General features: G+C 43.2%; 1 protein-coding gene across 33 annotated transcripts in view; it reads left to right on the top strand.

The window, feature by feature from the left end:
• Window positions 1–23,705, top strand: part of LOC119732624 — a 62,952-nt gene that overhangs the window by 14,949 nt on the left and 24,298 nt on the right. For 2 of the 33 annotated variants that reach the window (XM_038206220.1, XM_038206206.1), the window contains exons 6-41: window positions 91–441; window positions 552–902; window positions 1,020–1,373; window positions 1,491–1,844; window positions 1,962–2,312; window positions 2,430–2,783; window positions 2,905–3,258; window positions 3,397–3,723; window positions 4,460–4,816; window positions 5,788–6,135; window positions 6,715–7,071; window positions 7,504–7,842; window positions 8,021–8,341; window positions 8,420–8,740; window positions 8,985–9,341; window positions 9,603–9,941; window positions 10,120–10,440; window positions 10,703–11,059; window positions 11,320–11,658; window positions 11,837–12,175; window positions 12,352–12,708; window positions 12,970–13,326; window positions 13,757–14,095; window positions 14,274–14,594; window positions 14,855–15,181; window positions 16,717–17,070; window positions 17,190–17,522; window positions 17,728–18,081; window positions 18,188–18,520; window positions 18,837–18,938; window positions 19,291–19,383; window positions 19,716–19,976; window positions 20,517–20,870; window positions 21,972–22,073; window positions 22,433–22,525; window positions 22,916–23,176. In XM_038206220.1, the coding sequence (XP_038062148.1) occupies window positions 91–441; window positions 552–902; window positions 1,020–1,373; window positions 1,491–1,844; window positions 1,962–2,312; window positions 2,430–2,783; window positions 2,905–3,258; window positions 3,397–3,723; window positions 4,460–4,816; window positions 5,788–6,135; window positions 6,715–7,071; window positions 7,504–7,842; window positions 8,021–8,341; window positions 8,420–8,740; window positions 8,985–9,341; window positions 9,603–9,941; window positions 10,120–10,440; window positions 10,703–11,059; window positions 11,320–11,658; window positions 11,837–12,175; window positions 12,352–12,708; window positions 12,970–13,326; window positions 13,757–14,095; window positions 14,274–14,594; window positions 14,855–15,181; window positions 16,717–17,070; window positions 17,190–17,522; window positions 17,728–18,081; window positions 18,188–18,520; window positions 18,837–18,938; window positions 19,291–19,383; window positions 19,716–19,976; window positions 20,517–20,870; window positions 21,972–22,073; window positions 22,433–22,525; window positions 22,916–23,176 (11,232 nt within the window). The remainder of the gene's footprint in view (window positions 1–90; window positions 442–551; window positions 903–1,019; window positions 1,374–1,490; window positions 1,845–1,961; window positions 2,313–2,429; window positions 2,784–2,904; window positions 3,259–3,396; window positions 3,724–4,459; window positions 4,817–5,787; window positions 6,136–6,714; window positions 7,072–7,503; window positions 7,843–8,020; window positions 8,342–8,419; window positions 8,741–8,984; window positions 9,342–9,602; window positions 9,942–10,119; window positions 10,441–10,702; window positions 11,060–11,319; window positions 11,659–11,836; window positions 12,176–12,351; window positions 12,709–12,969; window positions 13,327–13,756; window positions 14,096–14,273; window positions 14,595–14,854; window positions 15,182–16,716; window positions 17,071–17,189; window positions 17,523–17,727; window positions 18,082–18,187; window positions 18,521–18,836; window positions 18,939–19,290; window positions 19,384–19,715; window positions 19,977–20,516; window positions 20,871–21,971; window positions 22,074–22,432; window positions 22,526–22,915; window positions 23,177–23,705) is intronic. The other 31 variants (XM_038206240.1, XM_038206232.1, XM_038206211.1 and 28 more) reach the window with 30 other exon arrangements.

The following is a 23,705-nucleotide window of genomic DNA, read 5'->3' as shown; positions in this document are numbered from 1 at the left end:
ATCTTTGATTGTTTACGAAATGGGGTAATGAGATTGCAAATTGTGGTTTCTCTTATCTGTAAATATATTGCTTTGTTATTTTGTGTGTAGATGGCAGTGTTCGATTAGTTGATGGAAGCTCATCTTCTGAGGGACGTGTTGAGGTCTACTATCAGGGTAGCTGGGGAACTGTTTGCGATGACTTATTTGATATTCAAGATGCTACTGTCATATGCCAACAACTTGGTTTCCCATCTGCATTGAGAGTATCTGCTGCTAGTGAATTTTCCATTGGCAGTGGAGCAATTCTCCTGGACAATCTTGAGTGCTCAGGAGATGAAAGTACAATTGCAGATTGTTCCCATGCAGGATGGACTGTAAATAACTGTGGCCACTCAGAAGATGCTGGAGTCATCTGTACTACATCAGCAACTGCTGCACCAGAGGTTTCAGGGATACCAGGTATTAAATTGGCCTTTCACCAAAAAGATTGTTTAAGAAAAGGGATTACGAGATCGCAAATTGTGGTATCTCTGATCTGTAAAAATATTGCTTTGTTATTTTGTATGTAGATGGCAGTGTTCGATTAGTTGATGGAAGCTCATCTTCTGAGGGACGTGTTGAGGTCTACTATCAGGGTAGCTGGGGAACTGTTTGCGATGACTTATTTGATATTCAAGATGCTACTGTCATATGCCAACAACTTGGTTTCCCATCTGCATTGAGAGTATCTGCTGCCGCTGAATTTTCCATCGGCAGTGGAGCAATTCTCCTGGACAATCTCGAGTGCTCAGGAGATGAAAGTACACTTGCAGATTGTTCCCATGCAGGATGGACTGTAAACAACTGTGGCCACTCAGAAGATGCTGGAGTCGTCTGTTCTACATCAGCAACTGCTGTGCCAGAGGTTTCAGGGATACCAGGTAAATGGGCCTTGCACCAGTACAGATATCTTTGATTGTTTAGGAAAAGGGATTACGAGATCGCAAATTGTGCTTTCTCTTATCTGTAAAAATATTGCTTTGTTATTTTGTACGTAGATGGCCGTGTTCGATTAGTTGATGGAAGCTCATCTTCCGAGGGACGTGTTGAGGTCTACTATCAGGGTAGCTGGGGAACAGTCTGCGATGACTTATTTGATATCCAAGCTGCTACCGTCATCTGTCAGCAACTCGGTTTCCCATCTGCATTGAGAACTGTAAATGCTGCCGCCGAATTTTCCATTGGCAGAGGAGCAATTCTCCTTGACGATGTTCAGTGCTCAGGAGATGAAAGTACACTTGCAGATTGTTTCCATGCAGGATGGACTGTAAACAACTGTGACCACTCAGAAGATGCTGGAGTCATCTGTACTACATCAGCAACTGCTTTGCCAGAGGTTTCAGGGATACCAGGTAAATAGGCTTTGCACAGCTACAAATATCTTTGATTGTTTAAGAAAAGGTATTACAAGATTGCAAATTGTGCTTTCTCTTATCTGTAAATATATTGCTTTGTTATTTTGTATGTAGATGGCAGTGTTCGATTAATTGATGGAAGCTCATCTTCTGAGGGACGTGTTGAGGTCTACTATCAGGGTAGCTGGGGAACAGTCTGCGATGACTTATTTGATATCCAAGATGCTACCGTCATATGCCAACAACTCGGTTTCCCATCTGCATTAAGAGCTGTATCTGCTGCTGCTGAATTTTCCATTGGCAGTGGAGCAATTCTCCTGGACAATCTTGAGTGCTCAGGAGATGAAAGTACACTTGCAGATTGTTCACATGCAGGATGGACTGTAAACAACTGTGGCCACTCAGAAGATGCTGGAGTCGTCTGTTCTACATCAGCAACTGCTGCGCCAGAGGTTTCAGGGATACCAGGTAAATCGGCTTTGCACCAGTACAAATATCTTTGATTGTTTACGAAATGGGGTAATGAGATTGCAAATTGTGGTTTCTCTTATCTGTAAAAATATTGCTTTGTTATTTTGTGTGCAGATGGCAGTGTTCGATTAGTTGATGGAAGCTCATCTTCCGAGGGACGTGTTGAGGTCTACTATCAGGGTAGCTGGGGAACTGTTTGCGATGACTTATTTGATATCCAAGATGCTACTGTCATATGCCAACAACTTGGTTTCCCATCTGCATTGAGAGTATCTGCTGCCGCTGAATTTTCCATTGGCAGTGGAGCAATTCTCCTGGACAATCTTGAGTGCTCAGGAGATGAAAGTACAATTGCAGATTGTTCCCATGCAGGATGGACTGTAAACAACTGTGGCCACTCAGAAGATGCTGGAGTCATCTGTTCTACAACAGCAACTGCTGCACCAGAGGTTTCAGGGATAACAGGTAAATAGGCCTTGCACTAGTACAAATATCTTTGATTGTTTAAGAAAACGGATTACAGGATTGCAAATGGTGGTTTCTCTTATCTGTAAAATTATTGCTCTGTTATTTTGTATGTAGATGGCAGTGTTCGATTAGTTGATGGAAGCTCATCTTCTGAGGGACGTGTTGAGGTCTACTATCAGGGTAGCTGGGGAACTGTCTGCAATGACTTATTTGATATCCAAGCTGCTTCTGTCATTTGTCACCAACTTGGTTTCCCTTCTGCATTGAGAACTGTAAATGCTGCCCTTGAATTTTCCATTGGCAGTGGAGCAATTCTCCTTGACGATGTTCAGTGCTCAGGAGATGAAAGTACACTTGCAGATTGTTTCCATGCAGGATGGACTGTAAACAACTGTGGCCACTCAGAAGATGTTGGAGTCATCTGTACTACATCAGCAACTGCTGCGCCAGAGGTTTCAGGGATACTAGGTAAATAGCCTTTTCACAGCTACAAATAGCTTCGATTGATTAAGAAATGGGGTAACCACATCGCAAATTGTGCATTCTCTTATCTGTAAATATATTGATTTGTTTTTTATTTTGTGTGCAGATGGCAGTGTTCGATTAGTTGATGGAAGCTCATCTTCCGAGGGACGTGTTGAGGTCTACTATCAGGGTAGCTGGGGAACAGTCTGCGATGACTTATTTGATATCCAAGATGCTACCGTCATCTGTCAGCAACTCGGTTTCCCATCTGCATTGAGAGCTGTATCTGCTGCTGCTGAATTTTCCGAAGGCAGGGGCCCCATTTTCCTGGACAATCTTGAGTGCTCAGGAGATGAAAGTACAATTGCAGATTGTTCCCATGCAGGATGGACTGTAAACAACTGTGGCCACTCAGAAGATGCTGGAGTCATCTGTTCTACATCAACAACTGCTGCCCCAGAGGCTTCCGGGATACCTGGTAAATGAGCTTTTAAAAGTGGATTGTTAATTGTTTTATTATTTGCAGAATCATGAAGAACAGATGTCATTTAAACGAAATGGGACAAGGTTTGTTTTGAATAACTTGACACAAAACTATGTCTTTTTTTCACGGCAGACGGTAGTATTCGTTTAGCAGATGGAGCTTCCTCTTCGGAGGGCAGAGTTGAGATCTTTTACCAGGGTGAATGGGGCACTGTCTGCAATGACATGTGGGGTTTGAGAGATGCTGCTGTTGTCTGCCGTCAACTGGGTTTCCCAGCAGCGCGGACTGCCAGTTCTGTCACTGACTCGCCCTTTCCTGATGAGGGACCAATTTTCCTGGATGATGTCGGCTGCTCAGGAAATGAGAGTTCACTTGCAGAGTGTCCCCATGCGGGATGGGCTGTCGAAAACTGCGAACACTATGAAGATGCTGGAGTAACCTGTTTGACAACAAAGCCAGGTAAAAAGACGTTGACCTCCAGAATCGTTGTTTCCTGTCCTGTGATTAAGGGCCCGTGACCATTCAGCCCCGGTATGAAAAGGGCCCCCCGGTAAGCTCGTCCCCTCCCAAGAAGTCCTCTCGTACCGTCCCAGCTACCGGCCCAGGAGCTGGTCCGGTTGCTAATCAGGAACTCCTCTATCCTGGGGTCTATTGTTTGCAAGTATTGACACATGCAACATATCCCAGAAGAAACCCGCTTGTGTTTTTTCATCTCTCAGCGCGAAACAATAGAACACTTTCGTCGGCGCAGATCAAAACACCTGCCATGCGGTTTTGCGCACAGTGGGACCGTAAATTACCAAGGTGTTATGGAAGGATTATATCTTTAATCCGGTAAGTCTGCTATTGTTCTGCTCTGGACGTTCTCTGAAGGGCAATAAATTGATGCGCCTGACTGACTTCAAAACTTCTGGTCAGACAGGACTATATACCGGACGAGACTGGGCTGAAGACCGGACTGGCTGTGGACAAGATGGGGTACCGGGGGGCCCTTTTCATACCGGGGCTGAATGGTCACGGTCCCTAACTGTACTTGCCATTTCCCCTTCTCTATCCGTTTCAATTGTGGCCTGATAAGGATTCAACTGTTAATGAAATCAGATTAGAATGCCATCCGTGCTACACATTCCTGCTTTGTTTATGTGTACAAACAATACGCGGCACACTATGTTCACCACGTTTCTTCCTTTTGCAGTTGTCACGTTGCGTTTGGCTGATGGTAGCTCTTCGCATGAGGGACGTGTTGACGTTTACTTTCAAGGTGAGTGGGGGACAATCTGTGATGATTCATGGGATATCCAAGATGCGACCGTTGTCTGCCATCAGCTTGGTTTCCCAGCTGCTGTTAGTGTCGTCTCAGCTAGGACTGCCTTCTCCATTGGAAGCGGGCCGATTTTCCTTGATCAACTGAGCTGCTCGGGAAGTGAAACCACACTGGCCGATTGCTTCCATGATGGATGGGGTATTAGTAACTGCCATCACTTTGAAGATGCTGGAGTTGTATGTGCTGCTTCCACCTCAACCGAGAGCCCAGAGGTTTCTCTGATACCAGGTGATGCAAATGTAAAGCCCGGTTCGTACTTCACGCGAAAGGGAAAGCAAAGCGAAGTTCGTGACGTCAACAATACATTCGAAGCGCGTCCACCATTGTTGACGACATGAATTTCGCTTCGCACAAGCTATCGCGTGAAGTATGAAACCCGGCTTAACTTGATGCAAACGACTTTCTTGCCCAACTCAATTAACCCAATGGAGTATTCCATGGAGTATTTACTTTTTGGATCCTGAACTTTAGGGATGCACTTTGTTTCCATTGCAAGGGCTTCTGCGTTAGTGCAGAAACTTTGTTACCGGCATTTTCCTACTCCTTTTCTCAAATATAGAAAAAAAATGTTGCCCGTTTCTGCAAAATTGCATAAATAGTAGAAACATTTCCTAAACTTCTTTGAATTAAACCTTGTTGCCAATAACGAAAAAAATACAGGAGCAAATATTAACAATGTTTAACCCTAACCTTCCCAATCCAACAAAATCCTTTTTTGCAAAACGGAGGATTTTGCAGGATTGAGGCTGCATGGCAAAAATGTGTGGCTGATATTGCAGGATGCAGTGTGTCAAGGTCTTGGGCCGGACCTTGTGTTGTTTATGCTCATGCCCTGCATAAATTTAGGCATAGACTATACTAGAAATCCTGCACACTGCTCAAGGATGTCACTGGCTCTGCCTCAACATAAGACACTGATTACTGGGGCATTTTGGAGGATTGAGGCAGTGGTCACCCCTCCAAGGACCACATTCAAGAAATAAAGGAATTTTTGCAGGATTTTGCATGCAGTTAATTACACGGAGGCTATTGGAGGATTTTGCAGGATCAAGGTAATTGCATCCTAGCAAAAATTCATGAGGAAGTTTAGGTTCAAGAATGGATTTAATGTCCATTTTAAAAAAAAGGGCCATTTTTATACTGATCGAATGTTCTTGAGAGTGTCACAATAACAGTTGATCTTGTTGTCAATTCTGCAGAGGGCAGCGTTCGATTGGTAGGAGGCTCGTCATTCGAGGGACGTGTGGAAGTCTACTTCCTTGGTGAATGGGGGACTGTCTGCGATGACTTGTGGGATCTTCAAGACGCAACTGTCGTCTGCCGTCAGCTGGGCTTTTCAGGCGCAGTGAGGGCTTTTACTGTGGGCTCAGAAATCCCTCCCGGAGAGGGGCTGATACTTTTGGATGACGTGACTTGCAATGGAGACGAGCAAAGCCTAGGAGAGTGCTCTCATTCAGGATTGCAGATTTACAACTGTGCCCACTCTGAAGATGCAGCTGTTGCATGTGCTACATCGACAGAAAGTCCAGATTCATCAACAGTTTCGGGTTAGTGATTTTTTTTTCCACAAAGGGGTATCGGACACAAAATTTATGTCTTGCGCCAAAAACATAATAATTCTGCTTCCGATTACATGGCATTTGAAAATAGGGTAGGTAGGTAGGGAAATACTTTTTTTTTTTGCCAATTTTTTTGTACGATCATATGGAGGCGTCTGCGTGTTGTCAAGGCTAAAAGGTAGAAATTGATGGTTTTGGGTTTCTTTTTCTCATTTTTGCCATAAAAAATTAGGGTAGGGGCTGTCAGAATAGGGTAGGTAGGGAAACTGGAAGCAGAACTATTATTTTTTTGGCCTTATGTTAAAAAGAAATATTTACAATTGTTGTTGATGTAAATTAAAACTCATACAGAATTTATGTCGACAATATGAGAAGAAATGTCCAACGTTTGGAATCAAGAGCTAGGGGTAGGGCTGTGTTTGGTTAAAATATGTAACAAGGTAATAGAAAAAACTTAAAAGGTGTGTAAACTTTAAAAACAAGACTGAGATTGGACAATGGGGTGCAATAATATGTAACAGAATAAAGATAAATAATTTTCTTGTCCATAAAAAATTACTCTGTCAGTTGGCAGTGTCCGATTGGTGGATGGCGACTATCCGTATGAAGGGCGCGTTGAGGTCTACTACCAAGGCCAGTGGGGGACTGTCTGTGATGACTTGTGGGATATCAAAGATGCCACTGTTGTCTGTCGGCAACTGGGCTTCCCAGGTGCTCTCAGAGCCATATCTGCTGCTGATGAATTCCCTGTTGGTGAAGGGCCCATCTTCCTTGATGATGTTGGCTGTTCGGGAGATGAAAATACATTGGCGGGTTGTTCCCATCGAGGTTGGAATGACAACAACTGCGGCCACTCAGAAGATGCTGGAGTCATCTGCTCTACAGGCGGAACAACTGCTATGCCAGGGGTTTCCGGGATGCCAGGTAAGTTTGGAAAAGTCTACATTTTAAGTATTAAACGTTGCCCTTGGTGTTTGGCACAAATGCTCTGAGTATCAGTGTTGTGGTCAAGTCCAACAAGCCCCTGCAAGTCCATCACTAGTCCACAAGAAATCCTTCAGTCTCACGTCAATTAAGTCACTATAGGCCTATGTTCAATTGAACTGTAACAAAAGCATTCCCTTGTCATTGTTCTTCAAGTTACCGATACTTGTGACTGGACCTATGAAAGGACTGGTCTATGGACTTTTAAAATGAATTAGGAATGACTTGTGATGGAAATCGCGACTACAACACTGCAGATAAGGTAAATACATGTACTTCTATTACCACAGAGATTGGAAAACCCTTGTCATCAATCAACAATTCTTGTGTAAAGATCAGATAAAAATTATGGGACATTTGCCCTTTTTCTAGATGGCAGTGTTCGTTTGGTTGATGGGGACTCGTCTTATGAAGGTCGTGTTGAGGTGTACTACCAAGGCCAGTGGGGGACTGTCTGTGATGACTTGTGGGATATCAATGATGCCACTGTTGTCTGTCGGCAACTGGGCTTCCCAGGTGCTCTCAGAGCCATTTCTGCTGCTGATGAATTCTCTGTTGGTGAAGGGCCCATTTTCCTGGATGATGTTGGCTGTTCGGGAGATGAAAGTACATTGGCAGATTGTTCCCATCGAGGTTGGAATGATAACAACTGCGGCCACTCAGAAGATGCTGGAGTCATCTGCTCTACAAGTTCACCAACTGGCGGCCCAGGTATTTCATGGATGCCCGGTATTTTGCAAAAAAAGTAAAAATCAAGCATTGAAAGGTTTCCCTTCCTGAACGTGATAACGCTTTGAGAAGCCTTTTTTACCACAGAAATAGGAAACCCTTGTCAATCAATTTTTGTGTACAGATAAAAAAAAAATGGGACATTTTACCCTTTTTTCAGATGGCAGTGTTCGATTAGTTGGTGGAGACTCATCGCATGAAGGTCGTGTTGAAGTCTACTACCAAGGCCAGTGGGGGACTGTCTGTGATGACTTGTGGGATATCGATGATGCTACTGTTGTCTGTCGGCAACTGGGCTTCCCAGGTGCTGTAAGGGCTCTATCTGCTGCCGATGAATTCTCTGTTGGTGAAGGGCCCATCTTCCTGGATGATGTTGGGTGTTCCGGATCTGAAAGTGCATTGGCAGATTGTTCTCATCGAGGCTGGAATGATAACAACTGCGGCCACTCAGAAGATGCTGGAGTCATCTGCTCTGCGCCAGGTAATCACATAGAAAAACCCTTGGCATTCCTTCGTACAAATTTAAAACATATTTTATAGACATTTACATTCTTTTCAGATGGCAGTGTTCAATTAGTTGGTGGAGACTCGTCAAATGAAGGTCGTGTTGAGGTCTACTACCAAGGCCAGTGGGGGACTGTCTGTGATGACTTGTGGGATATCGATGATGCCACTGTTGTCTGTCGGCAACTGGGCTTCCCAGGTGCTCTCAGAGCCATTTCTGCTGTTGATGAATTCTCTGTTGGTGAAGGGCCCATCTTCCTGGATGATGTTGGGTGTACGGGAGGTGAAAGTACATTGGCAGATTGTTCTCATCGAGGCTGGAATGATAACAACTGCGGCCACTCAGAAGATGCTGGAGTCATCTGCTCTGCGCCAGGTAATCAGAAGTTAATTGTTGTTAAGTGAAATATGCCAAAATTGTATTAAGAATTCTTTTGTGTTGCCTTAATATAATGTACTGCCATTCATCATGTTTTTTTGTGAGGTGTTACATGAAGTTGTGTTTATTTGTGACGATTCATTATAATCATAATGCGCTGAGTATGATTCTTTAACCACAGAGAAACCCTGCACATTCGTAAATGTATAAAAGTTGTCTTTTATATATGTCCTCTTTTCAGATGGCAGTGTTCGTTTGGTTGACGGAGACTCATCGCTTGAAGGTCGTGTTGAGGTCTACTACCAAGGCCAGTGGGGGACTGTCTGTGATGACTTGTGGGATATCGATGATGCTACTGTTGTCTGTCGGCAACTGGGCTTCCCAGGTGCTGTAAGGGCTCTATCTGCTGCCGATGAATTCTCTGTTGGTGAAGGGCCCATCTTCCTGGATGATGTTGGCTGTTCCGGATCTGAAAGTACATTGGCTGATTGTTCCCATCGAGGATGGAATGACAACAACTGCGGCCACTCAGAAGATGCTGGAGTCATCTGCTCTACAAGCGGAACAACTGCTTTGCCAGGGGTTTCAGGGATACCAGGTAATAACATGTTCATTGTTGTAATAGAATTATTCCATCAATATTTTTTTTAATAAGAATAATTCTTTTTATGTTGCCTAAATGTACATTCATCATGTTTTCGTGAGGTATTTTGTACATGGTGGTGTTCGGTGAGTTGATGGAGACTCATCATTATACTCGTGATGTCCTTGTAGTAATTCTATCACCACATAGAAAAACCCTTGGCATTCCTTCGTACAGATTTAAAACATTTTTTATTGACATTTACATTCTTTTCAGATGGCAGTGTACAATTAGTTGGTGGAGACTCGTCAAATGAAGGTCGTGTTGAGGTCTACTACCAAGGCCAGTGGGGTACTGTCTGTGATGACTTGTGGGATATCCGAGATGCCATTGTCGTCTGTCGGCAACTGGGCTTCCCAGGTGCTCTCAGAGCCATTTCTGCTGCTGATAAATTCCCTGTTGGTGAAGGGCCCATCTTCCCTTATGATGTTGGCTGTTCGGGAGTTGAAAGTACATGGGCAGATTGTTTCTTTCGAGGTTGGAATGATACCAACTGCGGCCACTCAGAAGATGCTGGAGTCATCTGCTCTACAAGTTCACCAACTGGCGGCCCAGGTATTTCATGGATGCCCGGTATTTTGCAAAAAAGTAAAGTTTAAGCAGTGAAAGGTTTCCCTTCCTGAACGTGATAATGCTCTGAGTAGTCTTTTGTTACCACAGAAATAGGAAACCTTGTCAATATCAATTTATGAGTTAAGATAGAAAAAAATGGGACATTTTACCCTTTTTTCAGATGGCAGTGTTCGATTAGTTGGTGGAGACTCGTCAAATGAAGGTCGTGTTGAGGTCTACTACCAAGGCCAGTGGGGTACTGTCTGTGATGACTTGTGGGATATCGATGATGCTACTGTTGTCTGTCGGCAACTGGGCTTCCCAGGTGCTGTAAGGGCTCTATCTGCTGCCGATGAATTCTCTGTTGGTGAAGGGCCCATCTTCCTGGATGACGTTGGGTGTTCGGGAGGTGAAAGTGCATTGGCAGATTGTTCTCATCGAGGCTGGAATGATAACAACTGCGGCCACTCAGAAGATGCTGGAGTCATCTGCTCTACGCCAGGTAATCAGAAGTTAATTGTTGTTAAGTGACATATGCCAAAATTTTATTAAGAATTCTTTTGTGTTGCCTTAATATAATGTACTGCCATTCATCATGTTTTTTGTGAGGTATTTTGAATATGGTAGTGTTACATGAAGTTGTGTTTATTTGTGACGATTCATTATAATCATAATGCGCTGAGTATGATTCTTTAACCACAGAGAAACCCTGCACATTCGTAAATGTATAAAAGTTGTCTGTTATATATATGTCCTCTTTTCAGATGGCAGTGTTCGTTTGGTTGACGGAGACTCATCGCTTGAAGGTCGTGTTGAGGTCTACTACCAAGGCCAGTGGGGGACTGTCTGTGATGACTTGTGGGATATCGATGATGCCACTGTTGTCTGTCGGCAACTGGGCTTCCCAGGTGCTGTAAGGGCTCTATCTGCTGCCGATGAATTCTCTGTTGGTAGAGGACCCATCTTCCTGGATGATGTTGGGTGTTCCGGATCTGAAAGTACATTGGCTGATTGTTCCCATCGAGGATGGAATGACAACAACTGCGGCCACTCAGAAGATGCTGGAGTCATCTGCTCTACAAGCGGAACAACTGCTTTGCCAGGGGTTTCAGGGATACCAGGTAATAACATGTTCATTGTTGTAATAGAATTATGCCATCAATATTTTTTTATTAAGAATATTTCTTTCTGTGTTGCCTGAATGTACATTCATCATGTTTTCGTGAGGTATTTTGTACATGGTGGTGTTCGGTGAGTTGATGGAGACTCATCATTATACTCGTGATGTCCTTGTAGTAATTCTATTACCACATAGAAAAACCCTTGGCATTCCTACGTACAGATTTAAAACATTTTTTATTGACATTTACATTCTTTTCAGATGGCAGTGTACAATTAGTTGGTGGAGACTCGTCAAATGAAGGTCGTGTTGAGGTCTACTACCAAGGCCAGTGGGGTACTGTCTGTGATGACTTGTGGGATATCCGAGATGCCATTGTCGTCTGTCGGCAACTGGGCTTCCCAGGTGCTCTCAGAGCCATTTCTGCTGCTGATAAATTCCCTGTTGGTGAAGGGCCCATCTTCCCTTATGATGTTGGCTGTTCGGGAGTTGAAAGTACATGGGCAGATTGTTTCTTTCGAGGTTGGAATGATACCAACTGCGGCCACTCAGAAGATGCTGGAGTCATCTGCTCTACAAGTTCACCAACTGGCGGCCCAGGTATTTCATGGATGCCCGGTATTTTGCAAAAAAGTAAAGTTTAAGCAGTGAAAGGTTTCCCTTCCTGAACGTGATAATGCTCTGAGTAGTCTTTTGTTACCACAGAAATAGGAAACCTTGTCAATATCAATTTATGAGTTAAGATAGAAAAAAATGGGACATTTTACCCTTTTTTCAGATGGCAGTGTTCGATTAGTTGGTGGAGACTCGTCACATGAAGGTCGTGTTGAAGTCTACTACCAAGGCCAGTGGGGTACTGTCTGTGATGACTTGTGGGATATCGATGATGCCACTGTTGTCTGTCGGCAACTGGGCTTCCCAGGTGCTCTCAGAGCCATTTCTGCTGCTGATGAATTCCCTGTTGGTGAAGGGCCCATTTTCCTGGATGATGTTGGCTGTTCGGGAGATGAAAGTACATTGACAGATTGTTCCCATCGAGGTTGGAATGATAACAACTGCGGCCACTCAGAAGATGCTGGAGTCATCTGCTCTACAAGTTCACCAACTGGCGGCCCAGGTATTTCATGGATGCCCGGTATTTTGCAAAAAAAGTAAAAATCAAGCATTGAAAGGTTTCCCTTTCTGAACGTGATAACGCTTTGAGAAGCCTTTTTTACCACAGAAATAGGAAACCCTTGTCAATCAATTTTTGTGTAAAGATTAAAAAAATGGGACATTTTACCCTTTTTTCAGATGGCAGTGTTCGATTAGTTGGTGGATTTTCGTCACATGAAGGTCGTGTTGAAGTCTACTACCAAGGCCAGTGGGGTACTGTCTGTGATGACTATTGGGGTTTCCCAGATGCTACTGTCGTCTGTCGGCAACTGGGCTTCCCAGGTGCTGTAAGGGCTCTATCTGCTGCCGATGAATTCTCTGTTGGTGAAGGGCCCATCTTCCTGGATGATGTTGGGTGTTCCGGATCTGAAAGTACATTGGCTGATTGTTTCCATCGAGGATGGAATGACAACAACTGCGGTCACTCAGAAGATGCTGGAGTCATCTGCTCTATAAGCGGAACAACTGCTTTGCCAGGGGTTTCAGGGATACCAGGTAATAACATGTTCATTGTTGTAATAGAATTATTCCATCAATATTTTTTTTAATAAGAATAATTCTTTTTATGTTGCCTGAATGTACATTCATCATGTTTTCGTGAGGTATTTTGTACATGGTGGTGTTCGGTGAGTTGATGGAGACTCATCATTATACTCGTGATGTCCTTGTAGTAATTCTGTTACCACATAGAAAAACCCTTGGCATTCCTTCGTACAGATTTAAAACATATTTTATAGACATTTACATTCTTTTCAGATGGCAGTGTTCAATTAGTTGGTGGAGACTCATTGCATGAAGGTCGTGTTGAGGTCTACTACCAAGGCCAGTGGGGGACTGTCTGTGATGACTTGTGGGATATCGATGATGCCACTGTTGTCTGTCGGCAACTGGGCTTCCCAGGTGCTCTCAGAGCCATTTCTGCTGTTGATGAATTCCCTGTTGGTGAAGGGCCCATCTTCCTGGATGATGTTGGCTGTTCCGGAGATGAAAGTACATTGGCAGGTTGTTCCCATCGAGGTTGGAATGATAACAACTGCGGCCACTCAGAAGATGCTGGAGTCATCTGCTCTACAGGCGGAACAACTGCTATGCCAGGGGTTTCGGGGATGCCAGGTAATTTTGGAAAAGTCTACATTTTAAGTATTAAACGTTGCCCTTGGTGTTGGCACAATGCTCTGAGTATCAGTGTTGTGGTCGAGTCCAACAAGCCCCTGCAAGTCCATCACAAGTCCACAAGAAATCCTTCAGTCTCACGTCAATTAAGTCACTATAGGCCTATGTTCAATTGAACTGTAACACAAGCATTCCCTTGTCATTGTTCTTCAAGTTACTTGTGACTAGACCTTTGAAAGGACTGGTCTGTGGACTTGTAAAAGGAATTAGGAATGACTTGTGATGGAAATCGCAACTACAACACTGCAGATCGAGTAAATACATGTACATGTACCTCTATTACCACAGAGATTGGAAAACCCTTGTCATCAATCTACAATTCTTGTGTAAAGATCAGATAAAAATTATGGGACATTTGCCCTTTTTCTAGATGGCAGTGTTCGTTTGGTTGATGGGGACTCGTCTTATGAAGGTCGTGTTGAGGTGTACTACCAAGGCCAGTGGGGTACTGTCTGCGATGACTTGTGGGATATCAATGATGCCACTGTTGTCTGTCGTCAACTGGGCTTCCCAGGTGCTCTCAGAGCCATTTCTGCTGCTGATGAATTCCCTGTTGGTGAAGGGCCCATTTTCCTGGATGATGTTGGCTGTTCGGGAGATGAAAGTACATTGGCAGATTGTTCCCATCGAGGTTGGAATGATAACAACTGCGGCCACTCAGAAGATGCTGGAGTCATTTGCTCTACAAGTTCACCAACTGGCGGCCCAGGTATTTCATGGATGCCCGGTATTTTGCAAAAAAGTAAAGTTTAAGCATTGAAAGGTTTTGCTTCCTGAACGTGATAACGCTTTGAGTAGTCTTTTGTTACCACAGAAATAGGAAACCCTTGTCAATCAATTTTTGTGTACAGATAAAAAAAAAATGGGACATTTTACCCTTTTTTCAGATGGCAGTGTTCGATTAGTTGGTGGAGACTCGTCAAATGAAGGTCGTGTTGAGGTCTACTACCAAGGCCAGTGGGGTACTGTCTGTGATGACTTGTGGGATATCAATGATGCTACTGTTGTCTGTCGGCAACTGGGCTTCCCAGGTGCTCTCAGAGCCATTTCTGCTGTTGATGAATTCCCTGTTGGTGAAGGGCCCATCTTCCTGGATGACGTTGGGTGTTCGGGAGGTGAAAGTACATTGGCAGATTGTTCTCATCGAGGCTGGAATGAAAACAACTGCGGCCACTCAGAAGATGCTGGAGTCATCTGCTCTACGCCAGGTAATCAGAAGTTAATTGTTGTTAAGTGACATATGCCAACATTTTATTAAGAATTCTTTTGTGTTGCCTTAATATAATGTACTGCCATTCATCATGTTTTTTGTGAGGTGTTTTGAATATGGTAGAGTTACATGAAGTTGTGTTTATTTGTGACGATTCATTATAATCATAATGCGCTGAGTATGATTCTTTAACCACAGAGAAACCCTGCACATTCGTAAATGTATAAAAGTTGTCTTTTATATATGTCCTCTTTTCAGATGGCAGTGTTCGTTTGGTTGACGGAGACTCATCGCTTGAAGGTCGTGTTGAGGTCTACTACCAAGGCCAGTGGGGGACTGTCTGTGATGACTTGTGGGATATCGATGATGCCACTGTTGTCTGTCGGCAACTGGGCTTCCCAGGTGCTCTCAGAGCCATTTCTGCTGCTGATGAATTCCCTGTTGGTGAAGGGCCCATCTTCCTGGATGATGTTGGGTGTTCTGGAGATGAAAGTACGTTGGCTGAGTGTTCTCATCGAGGTTGGAATGACAACAACTGCGGCCACTCAGAAGATGCTGGAGTTATCTGTTCTACAGAGATGCAAGGTAATTTGAGTTTGTTTCTGCATTCAATCAATAGGGGACGTTGCACAATAGAGGACAATAGGGTCCCCAATTTGGATTCGTGTACAAAACATATTGGAGGGTCATCCTAAAAAGTTAAAGTAAAAACAAAAGAGGGACAAAAGGGGATCCACAATTGCAGGCGACCACACACTTCTGTGTGGGTGTTCCTGTTTCGTATTACGCTCGAGGACAGACACACAAAGGGAGAACAAAAGATCCTTTCAGCCCTCGAACGACGGAGCTTTTGTTTGAAACTGTCCTCAATCATACATTTACGTGCTTAGTCTATGGGAAAGTGTTAAAGTACAGGGACAAAGGGAAACAATAGGTCGTCTTCAGGCATATAGTAAAACACGACTGGGTGTGCGTGTGTGTGTGTTTGTTAAGGTGTTAATCTCACCGTGGTATTGGATCATTTGCTTGCGCAAAAGTTTTTGAACACGTTTGCAAGTGAGGAACAGTGTGGTGCCTGCCTGTGCATTAGTGTCTAATTTTGTATGCAGTGTCGGGGGGTGAAAACACAATCAATTCGCATGCCGTGAGTTACAAAAACACACTTGTTTTCGAAGTTAAAAATTTTACAATCTTATCCCGCCAATGTGCAGAATCACATTTCGTATGAGCAAATTGGAAAGGAAAGGAGTATTTTGAGAAGGCACGGACGTTTTAATTACAAAGATCGTGAAAACACGTACTGCACGTTGTAGTACATGACATAAATCCATTACTAGCCAGTTGCGGTATCGAATCATAGATACAGGAAGAAAGTTATCTATCCAGGGATTGCTATGTGAAACGAGGTTGGAAATAAAGTAAGCACTGGGGACAAGATTGCATGTGAAGCATCATCGAGTAAATCAAGGACGACCTCAATTAGAAATGTGTACAAAACCAATGGGAGCTATTGCAAAAAAAGTTCGAGTATAAACAAACGATCAATAATGAGGAACACTAGAAAATCCTTGATAATTCACATCATAAACAAACCATGAACATGCATGGTTCGTTATGGGGCAGTAGTAAACAGAATAGAACAACACAGACCCCAGAAATCGACCTTCCCTATAATGAGGGAATTGCCTTGGCGTTTGAGATTTCAAGGGAAACAAAGGGGAAACATAAGAGGCTGTGTGTGAGGACACACCTTGTAACATCATCGAAGAATTGAGGACACAGGAGCCAAATCGAGGAAGACTTCGATTAGGACAAAGGACATCGGGTTAAGGCACAAACAATACATCCACGGTTGAACGAAATCCACGATTTAAATTCGTTTACAAAACCAATCAGAGCTGTTGGTAAACAGGTAAAGTACAAACAAAGGAATGAGGATTAGGGACAATAGGGGTCCGTCATTGCCGGTGTTTACAAAGATGGGTGTGTGTGCAGCTTGAATGATTTCAAGGATAGAACAAAAAAGTTAAGGGTACGAATGTTTAAATAATTTGAACGGTTTGTTATTATTTGAGTGTGCGAATACTCCTGTAGCATTATATTTTTCATTTTGTTCGCAGATGGCAGTGTTCGATTAGTTGATGGAAGCTCATCTTCTGAGGGACGTGTTGAGGTCTACTATCAGGGTAGCTGGGGAACTGTCTGTGATGACCTGTTCGATATCAATGATGCTACCGTCATCTGCCGTCAACTTGGTTTCCCATCTGCATTGAGAGCTGTGTCTGCTGCTGATGAATTTTCCATTGGCAGTGGATCAATTCTCCTGGACAATCTTGGGTGCTCAGGAGATGAAAGTACACTTGCAGATTGTTCCCATGCAGGATGGACTGTAAATAACTGTGGCCACTCAGAAGATGCCGGAGTCGTCTGTACTACATCAGCAACTGCTGCCCCAGAGGTTTCAGGGATAACAGGTAAATAGGCTTTGCGCCAGTATCTTTAATTTGATTGTTTAAAGAAATAGAAAAAACCAATTGAAAAATTGTGGTTTGTCTCATCTGTGAAAATGTTGCTTTTGTTATTTTGCTTGCAGATGGCAGTGTTCGATTAGTTGATGGAAGCTCATCTTCCGAGGGACGTGTTGAGGTCTACTATCAGGGTAGCTGGGGAACTGTCTGCGATGACCTATTCGATATCCAAGATGCTACCGTCATCTGTCAACAACTTGGTTTCCCATCTGCATTGAGAGCTGTATCTGCTGCCACTGAATTTTCCGAAGGCAGTGGAGCAATTCTCCTGGACAATCTTGAGTGCTCAGGAGATGAAAGTACACTTGCAGATTGTTCCCATGCAGGATGGACTGTAAACAACTGTGGCCACTCAGAAGATGCTGGAGTCATCTGTTCACAACCTGTTGTGTATGAAGGTAATTTCTTTTTTGTCGTAATTCTCAGAAGGAATATTTGAAAATGAATAACAGGCTTAATTAGTCAACTGCTGCGCCAGTATCAGGTAAATAGGCTTTGCGCCAGTATCTTTAATTTGATTGTTTAAAGAAATAGAAAAATGCAATTGAAAAATTGTGGTTTGTCTCATCTGTGAAAATGTTGCTTTTGTTATTTTGTGTGTAGATGGCAGTGTTCGATTAGTCGATGGAAGCTCATTGTCTGAGGGACGTGTTGAGGTCTACTATCAGGGTAACTGGGGAACTGTCTGTGATGATCTGTTTGATATCCATGATGCTACTGTCATCTGTCATCAACTCGGTTTCCCATCTGCAGTGAGAGCTGTATCTGCTGCTGATGAATTTTCCATTGGCAGTGGATCAATTCTCCTGGACAATCTTGGGTGCTCAGGAGATGAAAGTACACTTGCAGATTGTTCCCATGCAGGATGGACTGTAAATAACTGTGGCCACTCAGAAGATGCTGGAGTCATCTGTGCTACATCAGCAACTGCTGCGCCAGAAGTTTCAGGGATAACGGGTAAATAGGCTTTGCGCCAGTATCTTTAATTTGATTGTTTAAAGAAATAGAAAAATTGTGGTTTGTCTCATCTGTGAAAATGTTGCTTTTGTTATTTTGCTTGCAGATGGCAGTGTTCGATTAGTTGGTGGAAGCTCATCTTCTGAGGGGCGTGTTGAGGTCTACTATCAGGGTAGCTGGGGAACTGTCTGCGATGACTTATTTGATATCCAAGATGCTACCGTCATCTGTCAACAACTCGGTTTCCCATCTGCATTGAGAGCTGTATCTGCTGCCACTGAATTTTCCGAAGGCAGCGGCCCCATTTTCCTGGACAATCTTGAGTGCTCAGGATATGAAAGTACACTTGCAGCTTGTTCCCATGCAGGATGGACTGTAAACAACTGTGGCCACTCAGAAGATGCTGGAGTCATCTGTTTACAACCTGTTGTGTATGAAGGTAATTTGTTTTGGTCGTCAAGTAATTCTCAGAAGGAATATCTGAAAATGAATAACAGGCTTAATTAGTCTTTCATTGTACCAATTATTGGATGTGCTGCTGGGACTGGACTTGGGACTGGATGAATTGTGAAGTGACTTGTGAATTGACATTGGAGGATCATGAACTTACAACTTCTGTTCAGCATTGATTTGAGGCTTGTTTAGAATTGGTCTACACCTTTAACTTAGAAGTTGTTGCTCAGTCATAAGTGTGTTCATTTTTCCCAGGATATTTTGTGTATTTCTTATGTCTTGTATATTATTTTGGTTTGTAGCTCTTTCTATCATTGGGAGGCCAACTGCCCAAAGCACCAGTCATGATCTCTATCCAGGAGAAAATGCTGTTGATGGCGATATCATCACATTTTCACACACTGGTAAGGTGCTTTCTGAGTTTGCTTCAGATTATTAATATTGTATACCAAGAATTCACGTTTGAAAGAAAGAGGTTTGAGTTGGTATTTTTATCCATGGCATGTTTCATTATTTGATGTAGCCTCAAACTGTTCCTTAGAAATAAACTAGCTGCCAAAAATGCTGGGGAAATAAAAGCCAGCTGTTTGCTTAGCATTGTGTCCCCGAGCAAGGCATTTTACCTCAACTTGCCTCTACCCATAGGTACGATTTGGTTTTGGCATTGGCTTTGGGAGTACTTGACTACAATTGGCTGGCTCAACAGATCTGTTAATTCTTCTTCTGAAAAGCAGTCTGTGTTTTCCTATTTTGCAGAGCCGAACGATCAACATCCGTGGTGGCGAGTGGACTTGGGCAGTGAACACTGCTTGGGCAGAATCACAGTCACACTCAGACAAGGCTGCTGTGGTAAGGGACCCCCAGCAGTCGTCAACGGAAACGTACACATTTGAAATGATTTATGACATTCTAAAGAAAAAAACCCGGAGCAATCCACTGTTTCGCTACTGACTTTAAAGATGATCTATACGTCTTGGGAATGATTTGTTTTCAAACTTTGTTTATTATTATTTTTGAATATTTTTATCATATACGATCTAAAGACAGTGCAATCCCACTTATGTTTGTAATTAGTTCTGATGCCAATTTATCGCGATATGCAAGGCTCCTGAATATTATGAAGACTTTCTTACATTCTTGGAAGTTCATTTTTCTTTCTTTGAATTTGTCTCGCTGTCAAGGGGAATACCGTTTCACTGCTGCCGTGGCACGGGCCGGTCTGGGCGTATTCTATACCGAAAACCAACCGTGCGGGCAACCGGCCACGAGGGCGCAGTCTTACGACGGGGCCGTGAACATATTCACGTGTGATACGCCACGGATGGCCAGATATGTTAGTCTGGACATCGACCCATCCAGCCCTGGTGTAACTAACGCACTCCTGCAGATGGGTGAGGTGACAGTGGAAGAGGTTACATCTGGAGAGTGTTCTCTGGTGCCTGGTAAGACTATGTTCTTAGTCATCTGTTTTGTTTCTCCTTTCCTCTTGATTAACTGAAACAGCATTCACTCCTAGCTCTGCAGTGTTCTCAGGTTGATGGTAAGAGGATATAACTCACAACAACTCCAGGGGTCGATTTCACAAAAGTTGTCTTATCTTGCGACTCCTCTTAAGACTTAAGATGAGTTCCTTCTCTAAGATCAATCTCAAGATGCGTCCTTAGACTGATTATACTTAAGAAATCTTAAGCAAGACGTATCAAAACTACCAATTTGATGCTGTTTCATGTTTTTTTTCCCCGCTTGACGAAACTTTCCTTGAAAAGAATGGCGTAAAACCGACTTCCCACGCGTGAGCGTATGGAACACCAACATTCGCCAGAAAAAATTATACTGTACTCAATAGATTTCACATATTTCAAGGTAGTTCCACACCAGAAAATAAAAGCTTATGATAATTTAAATCATCTGAATAATCTGTTAAAATTGTGTAGTTGCTTTTGTGTGCACTTGCTCTTGTATCACTGTTTTTTTTCCCCTAGATGGCAGTGTTCGATTGGTTGATGGAAGCTCATCTTCTGAGGGACGTGTTGAGGTCTACTATCAGGGTAGGTGGGGAACAGTCTGTGATGACCTATTCGATATCAATGATGCTACCGTCGTCTGTCATCAACTCGGTTTCCCATCTGCATTGAGAACTGTATCTGCTGCCGACGAATTTTCCTTTGGCAGTGGAGCAATTCTCCTGGACAATCTTGAGTGCTCAGGAGATGAAAGTACACTTGCAGATTGTTCCCATGGAGGATGGACTGAACATAACTGTGGCCACTCAGAAGATGTTGGAGTCGTCTGTGCACCACTTATCTTGACAACAGAAGTCCCTGTTGTGTATGAAGGTATATGTGGATTTTTTGTAGTTCTCTGAAGGAATGTCTTATTATAACAGACTTACTTAATTAGTCTCTTATTGTAACAATTGTTGGATGTTCTGCTATTTTTTGCAGGTGACTGGTAGATTTGAAATAAGTGGGGCGCTGTGGTCCAATGGTTACGGTGTTGCCGTGGTACATGGGTTCGAATCCTGACCGTGGGAACATGGTGCTTGTGCTCTTGAGCAAGGCACTTTACCATTATTGCTTCGTCCTTCGGATGGGACGTTAAGCCGTAGGTCCCGTGTGTTGTGTAATGCACGTTAAAGAACCCAGTAACACTTGTCGCTAAGAGAAGGGGTTTGCCCCGGTGTTTCTGGCAGTGGCAGCAATTATGCGCCGCAGCACCTTGTAAACCCTTATAAGGTGCAACATAATGAGTCTCATACTGTTCATATACTTCATTTACCTGTCTTTGGTTGCATTCTCCCCCAGCGCTTTGTATCCTCTGGCAAAAAGCGCTATATAAATAACAGTTATTATTATTATTATTATTATTAAATAGTGGAACTCCCTTGTGTAATAATTTTGAGTCTTTCACAAATTTAAACCGTCACAAGTCCATCAGTCACAAGTAAATTATAAATCAGCTCACAAGTCTGGTTAAAAGTAACAGGGGCGGAACATTAAAAGCCTTCATCTTTGCCACAGTTTATTTGAATAGCGTGTGACTTGGGACTTGTGAATTGACTTTTGAGGATCATGAAGTTGCAACTACTGTGCTACATTGATTTGAGGCTTGTTTATTGCTGCGTATATATTGAATGAATGAATTAATCCTGTTTGTCAATTGTTAGTGTTGTTTTGATGGTCAAGCTGTCATGGTTTTATGTTGATCTTAGCTGCTTTTTTCTTGTGTGTGAGCAAACTAGCAAAAAACAGTTAGAGTTTGACATCCTGAATTATTTTTGTGGTCAAATCCCCCATTCTAGTCTTCAGTATATACCTCTGATCCACCCCAGTAATTCAGATGTTCTTTCTCAAGATTTCCTCGGTCTTTCAGTGTGTTAAATCTTTTCCCTGACTTTTCATGTATTGCTTATGGCATTGTCTTATTTTGGTTTGTAGCTCTTTCTATCATTGGGAGGCCAACTGCCCAAAGCACCAGTCATGATCGCTACCCAGGAGAGTTTGCTGTTGACGGTGATATCAACACATTTTCCCACACAGGTAAGGTGTTTTTCTGAGTCTCATTGACATAATACTAATTATAGTTTGGCAAGAATTCAAGTTTGAAAGGACGAGGTTTGAATTAGTGTTTTTATCCATTAATGGATCGTATGTTTCATAATTTCATGTAGCCTCAAAATGTTGCTTAGAAACAAGCTAGCTGCTGAATATGCAGGGAAATGGAAGCTAGAAGTCTGCTTAGCATTGTGTCCCTGAGCAAGGCATTTTACCTCAACTCGCCTCCTCCCTTAGGTTGGATTTGGTTTTGGTTTTGCTTTGGGAGTAACTACAGTTGGATGGCTCAACAAATCTGTTAATTCCTCTTCTGAAAAGCATTTGGCCGTTTTCCCATTTTGCAGAGCCGAACGATCAACATCCGTGGTGGCGAGTGGACTTGGGCAGTGAACACTGCTTGGGCAGAATCACAGTCACACTCAGACAAGGCTGCTGTGGTAAGGGACACGAACATCATGACTTTATTTTAATGGAGTGATAAATTATCTTATACCATTGTAAAATATTCTATTTGACCCCCAGCAGTCGTCAACGGAAACGTACACATTTGAAATGTCTCATGATATTCTGAAAAACAATCGGAGCAATCCACTTTTTCGCTACTGACTTTAAAGATCATCTATACGTCTTGGGAATGATTTGTTTTCATAATATGATAAAAATATATCATATATTATATGATCTTAAGACAGTGAAATCCCACTTTATGTTTGTTATTAGTTCTGATGCCAATTTATTGCAATATGCAAGGCTCCTGAATATTATGAAGACTTTCTTACATTCTTGGAAGTTCATTTCTCTTTCTTTCCATTTGTCTCGCTGTCAAGGGCAATACCGTTTCACTGCTGCCGTGGCACGGGCCGGTCTGGGCTTATCCTATGCTGGGAACCAACCGTGCGGGCAACCGGCCACAAGGGCGCAGTCTTACGACGGGGCCGTGAACGTATTCACGTGTGATACGCCACGGATGGCCAGATATGTGAGTCTGGACATCGACCCATCCAGCCCTGGTGTAACTAGAGCACTCCTGCAGATGGGTGAGGTGACAGTGGAAGAGGTTACATCTGGAGAGTGTTCTCAGGTTGATGGTAAGAGGATATAACTCACAACAACTCCAGGGGTCGATTTCACAAAAGTAGTCTTATCTTGCGACTCCTCTTAAGACTTAAGATGAGTTCCTGCTCTAAGATCGCTCTCAAGACACGTACTCAGACTGATTTTACTTAAGAAATCTTTAGCAAGACGTATCAAAACTACCAATTTGATTGCTGTTTCATGTTTGTTTTTCCCGCTTGACGAAACATTCCTTGAAAAGAATGGTGTAAAACCGACTTCCCACGCGTGTGCGTATGGAACACCAACATTCGCCAGAAAAAAATTACTGTACTCAATAGATTTCGCATATTTCAAGGTAGTTCCACACCAGAAAATAAAAGCTTATGATAATTTAAATCATCTGAATAATCTGTAAAAATTGTGTAGTTGCTTTTGTGTGCACTCAGTGGCGTAGCCAGGAATTTTTCAGTGGGGGGGGGGGGGGGCTGGGGGGGCTGGAACATTTCATGGGGGGGGGAGGCGTAAAGCAGGGGCGTCAATTGCTTCTCAAAAGTGGGGGGG

Source organism: Patiria miniata, unplaced genomic scaffold, assembly GCF_015706575.1.
Source record: "Patiria miniata isolate m_02_andy unplaced genomic scaffold, ASM1570657v1 HiC_scaffold_24, whole genome shotgun sequence".
Lineage (NCBI taxonomy): Eukaryota > Metazoa > Echinodermata > Asteroidea > Valvatida > Asterinidae > Patiria > Patiria miniata.
The sequence above is the reverse complement of the archived record's forward strand: the minus strand, read 5'-3'. Positions and strand labels throughout refer to the sequence as shown.